The sequence below is a fragment of the Lepisosteus platostomus genome, chromosome 8 (assembly GCF_059453375.1).
Source record: "Lepisosteus platostomus isolate fLepPlt1 chromosome 8, fLepPlt1.hap1, whole genome shotgun sequence".
In the NCBI taxonomy this organism is placed as follows: Eukaryota; Metazoa; Chordata; class Actinopteri; order Semionotiformes; family Lepisosteidae; genus Lepisosteus; species Lepisosteus platostomus.
In genome coordinates this window covers 5,890,422-5,899,938 of record NC_142618.1, presented here as the reverse complement: position 1 = coordinate 5,899,938, position 9,517 = coordinate 5,890,422, and the positions used below count along the sequence as shown (strand labels likewise).

At 41.1% G+C, this 9,517-nt stretch overlaps 1 protein-coding gene across 2 annotated transcripts; it reads right to left on the bottom strand.

Annotated features, from left to right (window-relative positions):
* Nucleotides 1-4,008: 4,008 nt before the first annotated feature.
* On the bottom strand, nucleotides 4,009-8,895 carry cbln2b (cerebellin 2b precursor). 2 transcript variants are annotated; one of them, XM_088642194.1, is made up of 4 exons: nucleotides 8,578-8,895; nucleotides 7,143-7,639; nucleotides 5,218-5,337; nucleotides 4,009-4,863 (listed from the first exon to the last, which is right to left on the bottom strand). In XM_088642194.1, exons 2-4 carry the CDS (start codon nucleotides 7,428-7,430, stop codon nucleotides 4,666-4,668), a joined length of 606 nt encoding a protein of 201 aa, XP_088498320.1. In that variant the 5' UTR covers nucleotides 7,431-7,639; nucleotides 8,578-8,895; the 3' UTR covers nucleotides 4,009-4,665. The 2 variants fall into 2 exon arrangements, with proteins under 2 accessions (XP_088498320.1, XP_088498321.1); XM_088642195.1 differs by having other exon boundaries at nucleotides 7,143-7,636.
* Between the last annotated feature and the right edge of the window lie 622 nt (nucleotides 8,896-9,517).

Here is a 9,517-nt window from a genome sequence, read left to right as displayed (position 1 = left end):
TTTTAAATTTATTGCAGAATTCTAGCAAGCTCCTTCAATCCTCAGCTTTGCTCTCGAAATCCTCAGGAGACCAGCCTGCTCTCCACACCTTGTTCCAAGTGGAACACCTTGCTTTTCCCAGCACAACGTGTCTTCAGTCTATGCAAAGGTATTTTAAAAGAGTTTGATCTGTTTTTCTTTTCATTCAAGAAAGCAAAACATTCATTCTTTTTTACATAAGACTATGTTGCTGAAAGTCATGCCTGGCCATCTAGCTCATTTGAAAACAATAACAAAATAGTTTTTCTAATGGTCATTATCAAAAGGAATTTATAAAATTCATCTTTGTAGAGAGTTAAAGGTTGTCTCATCCAATGTCAGTTACATTCTATACAATTTCTGACAGTGATCTTAAACAATGTGATATGACAACATCTCGATAAATTGAAATATTTGGATTCTTTTGAATGACAAGAAATACACCGGACTGAAGTGACTCTCAGTCCTTGTTGGCTTGCTTTTGTCTCATTTCCAAAAACGCTTAACAAAAATAGAGGATTGATCAATACAAGCAATTATGATCTTACAGCCTCTAAAAGCATTTATGAGAAATACGATTTCATTGTGACTAATCTGTAGTCTTCAGTAGCTCTCATAATTGCTTCTGTACAACCAATAGCAAATTTACTGATTTTGTTTTCTTTTGCCAGGAGTATTTCTCTGTGTGGTTCATCTCCAGGATCTCTGCTTGCTTTAAACCTTATAAATCCATCTCAGGATTCACTACAGTTCACCACAGACAGCTTTATTTAGTCCCTCCTGGAGAGACAGTCTGTAAGGCCACTTTCATGGAGAACTGTCTCTTTTTTGTCTGCTGCTAGAACTTCTTCTATTGAATTTGGTTCCTTTAAACCTTTTTAGAAGGTTTTGTGCACAGTATGTATTTAGCATCTCATCTGGTGTGTAGCTGTAACCAGTGCGCCTCCTGAGAGGATAAATGCTGCTGTGTCCAGGCAGCCTGACTTTCAATTGACTTCCCTGTTTTGGGGCATGTTTTGGGCTGAACAATATACCCTTATGAGATAAAAAAAAAACTTCAAAAAAACAATCTTCACGGTTGTTAAAATAACAGGATGTAGATATTTACACCACAGGTGATGGAGATTTGGTTCCAAAATGGCATTATTGGTAAGGAAAGGAGATGAAAGTCATGGTTATGTAGTGTGCATGCACATGTAAACAGAGGGCAGACATAGTCAGAGAGAACACGTTTATTCTGAATCCACATATAACACTGGCAAGAAATGAGGGAGAATATATTGGGGAGTTGCCCAGCGCAGCATCATACTTGTATATCAGCCAACAGGGTCCTGAAGAGTTCATTTGCTGGGGGAGGAGAGGGAGAGAGTTTCCGCCGCAGGGGTCAGTGGAAAGACACCCGCACAAGAGCAGCCAGGCTCAGGCCTGGATACCCCACAGGTCCGTGGAAGAGCGCAGGTACTTGACTTCTCTCTCCTGTGTGGTTCAGAGCCCTGGATCTGGGCCCGTGGGCGTCTTCGAAGAGCCCGTAATTCCGTCTCCGATATTCTGTTCGGTATTCTCCAGGAAGAGCGTCTGCGAGGCCGCGCCACCGGCCATAGGTCCAAGCACATCAGTATTCCCTTACAGAAAGCACTTCCACGCCTCAACATGGTCCATGCAAGACAAAGTGGGAATGAGTCTTGGAATGGCATTCTGGGCATGACCTGGGCCCTTACCAAAAATCAAGGCCCCGCACACAAAATCCCCACGGAAACATCGTTCAGGATCCAGGCAGACAAACTGAGCCTTAGCGGTTTGAGAAATCGGCATCATTTACTGAGAGAGAGCTAGTTAAATGTACCGAGGGCCAACACACAAAAAAGTGAAATAATAATGGACAAATACACACACCCAATCAATTAAATCTAAATGTATATGAAGCCCAAGAAGTGCCGTGTGTGTGTGTCTACTTCTTAGATCACTTTTGCAATTTAACGTAGGTTGAAATTAAGAAGACAGCTGGAAATTGGAAATTGGCTTTCTTAGTATGGCCAACTGAATAACCAGTTCTCTGTTCTCACTTACAGTCTCTGAATCGGGCAACTGGGTCACATTTATCACACTGTGGAAAATAATATATCAGCAAACAATATGTGTTTGCTATATAAAACTATTACCTATTTAAAGCAAATGAAAGCACAAATTAAAACACAAATATTTTCATATAAGGTTCATTTGAATTTTATGCAGAGCATATGCAAAGCTTTTGTTTTCTGTTTTTTAATTGGGAATTTTTTCTACTACAATCCACATTATTGTAATTACAGTTCCATTTAAGAATTTATAGTCTCATTTTGATTTTTTCACTTTATAGATTTCAATCTAATGTCACTTTCTTTTCATAGTAGTACTGCTAAATACAACTGTTTGATGGACAAAACAGATTTTTTACACCAGAAAAAAGAAATCAGTTGAGAAATGTGAATGTTACTAAATAAATAAACCAGGCTTGTTTTAAATACATTTTCTTTTGCCTGCGTTCTCAGATTTTGCATTAATATCGTTTTGTCACCTGCTTTTGAGTACTATCCAACTCAAACACCTGTAATGAGTGAACGCAATAATGAATTTGAAAAAGCTTAAGAGGATAAAAGACTTTTCTGCCTTCCTCTACAATTTCCTAAAGGAGGATTCATTTGTAAAAATGCAAAGTCCATAATACAAAAAATATATGTTGCGTCTCCATTTACAACACCCAGGAATATTAAAATAAATCGGTCAGAGTAGCTGACAAAACTGACTGAATGTAACATCCACACACAGCGGGTAGTACTTATTAACCAGAGCATACGCAGGAAAGGCCATTTGTGAACACACGCAGTGCCCGCAATTAAGACTTTCTGAAAATTCAAATAGCGCTGTGTGTTGTTAATGATTTCATATCACTTTCATTAGGTTTGGTAGTGATTAACCGGGTACACCCTTCTTAAGTTTAACTTGTATATATACTACTTATAAAAATAAAATAATTCAAATAAGAAAACGACACGTCGCCGTCTTCGTTTCTTTTACAAAGGTAGCCGGTGCTACAAGTTTTCATGTCTGATTAGAGGGGCAGACTTTCCTGGAGACAGATTGCAGGAGATTGAAAGCACTTCGCAGGAAGGCCGGATTTAAAACTATTTTAAAAAATGTAAAGCGGTCTGTCTCGAAGACAGAAGCGATGGAACTAAAGTTATTGCTGGCTTTAAGTAAATTCTATTGAAGAAGTCCAGTCCACTTAGATTTTTTTTTTTTAATCTATTCCCTAATCACGTAAAGATACTAATAGGACATACAGACTGCCAGTCGTGGAATGGGGCCGTTTACACATTTCATCGAATATGTGTAGCTGTTTTCTTAAATTATTACAGGAACTTTGACACATAATGGCGAGCACTTTTGTCCCCTTGAACATACTTTCCAATACGTAGCCTGTTTCAGTAACGTTTGGGCCAATTCACCGGCAATCGCTTTCGAATGAAGACGTTCCGCTTCAGCACCTTGGACAGAGCCCAGAGTAAACGCCGCCGTGACCAGGCTCAACGCGAACAGCCCACCTGTCCTGCACCGCCCCTACGGTTGTTTCTTTATTTTACAGTAGCGCTTTGAACACCGGCGACTTTTCAGCACTGACCGATAATTGTCGATAAAGTTGTTATGAAGAGAAAACGAGCCGCGTTTCTTTCGCTGCTAAATAAAATGTCACCCTAGCACGGTGGTTACGAAGCGGTGAATAATAAAAATATGAACGCATCGATGACTCTTTTTATTTTGGAAGGGCCATTATATGGAGATGGTTCTCTATCATTTTCACAATATACTTAAACATCTGTGAGCAACTTCACTGCACAAATCCGTCTATCTAATCTATGCATGTCCGGAATGTAGGATAGACCATATTGTGAACAAGGATTTTATCAATTACGTCAAATGTGGCGCAAAATAATAGTCCAATGTTAAGATGTCTCCAGTTACAGAAATACGTCGCCGTTTTATTTTTAACAATCATTTAAAACAGTATGCTTCTTATAGTTGACATCTTTTCAATATTTTCAGCATCCAAAAGAAAACACCAGAAACAACACAAAACAAAAAAAAAATCTTCCATTCGTGCAAAACTTGCTTTTGTTGATAGAGCACTTCTTGACACAGGGACGTCAAAAATTCCACATACTGTACTTGACTGAAGCCATATTTTTTTTTCTTTTTAAGGCTATACAAACACAAAAGAATGCATTGATAGACACGCAGTTCAGGGATTCAATTCTTCGGCTCGAACGGCTTCACATTAATTCAGTAGTCCCAAGTTTACTGAATTGTCTGTGGACAAAAAGAAAAGTCAATGGATTCCCCAACAATAAAATCCAAGAATGAATTGAACTTCACTTGTATAAACTGCACAGGTCGATAAATTGGTTTATCCTAGCGATTACGGTAATCAGAAACTAATTAAGAAGTGAGGGCTCCAAGGAAACGTCAATACGTCAACGCAAACATTTGAATTAGATGGAGGTCTGTCCGCTTCCCTTGGCCGTTTTCTCAGCGCGAACGGCGGACTTTCGAGTTCTTCCATCCCAGAAGAGTCACTGGAAACGGATATCCTTGCCGATAGGTTATCTTTTTTTATAGAGGAAACACTAGGAAGCCGGAGAAAGTCGAGTATTTCCATCCCCCCATGAGGTTACCCCTCTCCAGTTTCAGATAGAGCCGGTCTTCGCGCTCCACGTGCAGGAGGACCCCGTTGCTGGCGGCTTCTCTCGTCACGTCCTGGTCTCCGGCGAACGCCGATATGACGGGGTATTCGTTCTGCATCAGGTTTACCTACATCGAGACGTGAGAGGACAACAGATTGAACTACGAGGGAAATAAATAAAAAAAGGTCGAGCCTGTTTTGCGTCGCGCCTTGAATCCCACACTTGTTGCTAGGACCGCGCCCTGACGCGTGATGGCAATCTTTGAGGGCCTGCCTGCCTGATGGGTTTCACTGCTTGTTCTTAATCCACCGTGCACCGAGTCCCCTCCGATTTTAAAAACGTGTGTTTCAAAATCCACCCGTGTCAAAATGTAAAGCGGTCCACCTTCCCCCCCAAAAAAAAATAATTACAAAGCACGCTTGCCCAGATTGAATTGTTTACACACAAATTCAGAAGGTCCCAACATCCCAGCCGTGCTCACCTGTATAGTCTGTCTGTTGTACACCTTCACCACGTGGAAGCTGAAGCTGTAGATGCCTCTCCTTGGGGCTTGGAACACACTCGATTTAAGGTCGAAGTGGTTGCCAATATTAACCAACACCTGCAACAACAGCAGCAAGACAACGCACGGTGTAAAACGGACTTTCATTTATACTTTTACAGGCTTCCAGGCGTGTGCAAAGACATCTCGTCCAATGAGGTCGGTGAGCGGAGACGGTAGAATACATTAAGCACGAGTTTTAAAAATGGGTTTTGAAATTGCCGTCTCCTAGGGGGTATTTTCGAGTAGGGTTTGTTAATTACATTTTAGAGACGCCAGAAAATCTAATAAAACCTTTTAGAGACGAATACTGGAAACGGCATCCGCTGAACAATTTACCTGCAGCAAAATGTGTTTGCTCCTTATCTATAAGCCATAAATGCACATACTGTATAGTCCTATTCTGACAAATATCATGATGTTTGGACCTTTTTTCTTTTCGTTTTTAAATGGAAGTGCAAAACTCTGAAACAGTAAGGTAGTGGGGCAACAGTCAACTTGGTTATCATAATCGATAACATCTCAATTCGATTGCCTATAAGCATTCTTCCGTCAAATATTTTGTAAATATACTGTACTTAATCTTCTGTCACGTGGCCTTCGTTGGACGTCAATGTAAAATGTTAGCGCTGAAGGCCAGTTACTGAGCCTTGTTAAGTCAAGTGATGTCTGTCAATACGGTTACGTGCTGTGTTAACGAAGGGCAAGCGAATTTGGCGCAAGCAAGTCAGTTGCATTAATCAAGGCGGCCAGACGCAGAAAAACTCCATTTGAATGGCAGCTGGCTTGATCGGCTGCAGAGCACCACTGTAACCTGTGCTCCGCGAGGTTCACAGAGCATGAACTAAAAAATAAAAACGGTGCAGACACAATATCGATAACTCAACAGAAAGCAGACTTCGGGCCGTGTGGCTTAGAAGCTAAAAACAAAGTACGGCCTTTTCTGAATCTATCATTTAATAAGAAAGGCTAAACAATTCCCATAGCAATTTCAGGACGAACACAATTTGGCCTTGCCCGCTATCTTACAGCGGTCAAATTGGCTCAGAGGCTTTAAAACTATGAATTCCTCCATAACTCCTCTGTTCATTTAAACCCATATATCTACTTTGTTGTCTGTTTCAAGCTGATATGGTTAAGACAAAAATCACAATAGCGCAAGAACCTTAAGGTATGTTTAATATCCAGGAGGTCAAGAACATACGGTAGCAATCGATTCACGATCTGAAAACTATTGTACACGCTCATACTATTGTATCACCTTGTACTGTAGTTTCAATTTGATTTCCAAAAGGGCAGCCGAACTTCCGTTGTTCATCGGACAACAGTTAAACTATAACAGAGACGAAACAAAACGATCGCATTCTCGACTTAAAACTTGAGTACACATCGGGAATTATAACGAATAACGAAAGTATTACATGTTGATGCTTATTAATTAAAATGCATTCATTAATTGAATAGTGTTTCCGCATTATATTATCCCTTGTGTTTGTGTGGGGCACTTATTAATGTACAGTACGTGTGTCACCAACAATACATTATTTATTATTCATCGACAGAACTTGTCCGTGCACAAATAAAAATAAATGCAAGATGTGAGAGCCTACTTTGCTTTCAAATCGCAGAGATTAAAAGCATATTGTATTTATCTGAATAAAAGTTACTGCACAATTAGTTTTACGGGTGGAAAACTTCAAAAGGGATCATTCGCAAAACTGACAGGGACTAACAGGAAAATGGATTATTTGGCGACCTTTCACTGTCGCTCCGCAGTTGTCAAATCGGTATTTACAGAGTGACTGGTGTCGCTTGCACGCTCAATTCGCATTAGATGATGCCTTATATCTAATGGGATATCTGACCTGGTCGAAGTAGATGGTCATGGTGGTATTGCTCATTTCGGAAGGTTCGTGGTTGGTTCCTCTGACCGCGGAAAATGCCACCTTGGCGCTTCCAGACCGGACGGAAATCCCAAGCGAGGAGGTGACTCCGCCGTCCGAAGAAGGGTTCGAGTCGCAAACCACCAAACACTTCCCTTCCAGGACGATGGGCTCCGTGTCGTTCTGTCCCAGGACAAAAGTAACGCCACATCCCAGGAGGAGAGCCAGCGCCAGCATGGTACAAGGTCCAAGACAGCTTGCTGGCACCATGATGAAGAGGCGAGTCCTGTGCACACTGATCTTAGCGATCAGCCCCTCGGAGGGTTGCTGCGTCTCGATCACCTGCTCCAACCTAACCCCTTCTGTCTCTCTCTCTCTCACACACACACTCTCTCTCAGTCTCCCCTTCGTCCTCCCCCTCTGTTAAAGTCTCAGCGGAGAAAAGGACGGTCCTCAGATTGCTCGCGTGACACAACCTGCTAATTAAACAAAACCTTGGCGTTATTACCCACACCTCTTTCGCCACGGAACGATGGCATTTAAGCAGAAAACGACAGCCACGCTTGTAATAACAGCACAGATTAGATCAAAGTGAATGAAGACAGAACGTTAGCGTGGGAAACGCCCCCTCAATAATATAGCTTCCTTATTGTCAAGAGTGTCTGACAGTAACTAACTCCGTGTTACTGGTGCACACAATGCGGCAATGAAGGGCACGGGCATTTAAACTATTTCTGCGATTGGCTTGAGCGCTGAAGTTGTACATTGCATAAAAATGCTTAGCGCGCTTGTTAAACAGGTGCATTCATCACTACATATGTCTGTATAAATCTTCTTATCTTTATCAAAATTGTACACATCTTTAAACTCCAGCCCCTATGTTGTTACAGTTGTCACAATGTATAAGAAAACTAAAATATTAAAAGCGACCTCACAACCATAAGTCATATTTAAAGGTTTGCAAGCATAATAAAAACGATAAATCCTCAAGGCTCTTTTATTCCGTATGATGACTGGAGTTAGGCGAGGAAGTGCGCTTTAGCAAAAGACGAATATTGTCCTCTATTGACTTGCCTGATAAAATAAAGGAATGAGAAAAGCGGAACTCAGTAAATACACTTACGGAAAGTCCACATACAGTGTAACTTGATTACATATTTCCCCCATTTACAGCCTTAATCCGAAGAGGATTTTACCCCTACATAGATTAAATTAAGGCCGACAATTGTAAAATAAAGGCGCATTGTCAAGAAAAAAAGCACAAAACCCTTGCTTGAAACTGTTGATAAAACACAAATAAATACTACACAAAAAAAAACACAGATCGCCCTTGCCGATTACTTGCGCACACGTTTTCTATAAGAAAAAAGAAGTGCAAAAAAAAAATAAAACTTAGAGGAAGCCTCTGGAAGTTTACCTGCTCGATCCATAGCATCCACGGAGGGTTTAAGGTCTGTTTCTGAGTGAGCAGCGATCTGGAGAGTAACTGAGCCGGCGGAGGAGAGAGGAGAGAAGATCGAGAGAAGCGCCCCTCGCCTCTCCCGCCCATCCTCTGTCATTTCTAACTTAGGTAAGAGCTACAGTAGGTATCACCCGCACGGAGCAAGAAAACACCTTCCCGCTGTGTACGTGGACTGGTCTCCAGACGCGGGGGAAGCCGAGTCCGTGTTTTTTGTGTCGGCAAGCATGAGCAATTAATTAACTGTTCATCTGCTCGCCCGACAGGACGTTGTGCGTGTGATACACGAGAGCCCAGGCGACACCGAGACAGGTGAAAGCGTTATTTTAAAAGGGAAAGGAGACCAAGCAGAAATCCTGAAAGCAACAGTATTAAAACAAGACACAGATAACAGGGCACCCCTAAACAACACAATAATGTTCATTTTAATTGGTCCTTGGAAGTTGTTTTTTTATCGGTTATACAATATATTAAGGTGTCGATACTTAGACATGGGGGATTAATCCTGATTTAGAAAGTTTATTACCGTTCTGCTCGCCGATAATCCAATTTAACTGAGTACACATGCGTCTCTAATTTGCGTTTATTAACTGCCGTTTATTAGAAACAAGCAAAATAAGATGCACTAGCGCCATCCAGTGGTGCTACTTTATGAGTAGCGCTGCCTTAAGATCATAGAACTACTGTGACAGAGCAGGTGACACTAGCACGTAGAAATATTATCGGTAGTCATACTTTCAGCAAAATAAGTTACAGTATTTGTTCCACTTGAATTCGGGAAAAGAGAGCAATCACTTACACATGTTCAAGACATAGATATACTAACCTGAATTTGTTTAACCTACTGTATGTTATCAAGAGTAATTAGTAAATTAAGCACTGATTTAATTCATCCAAC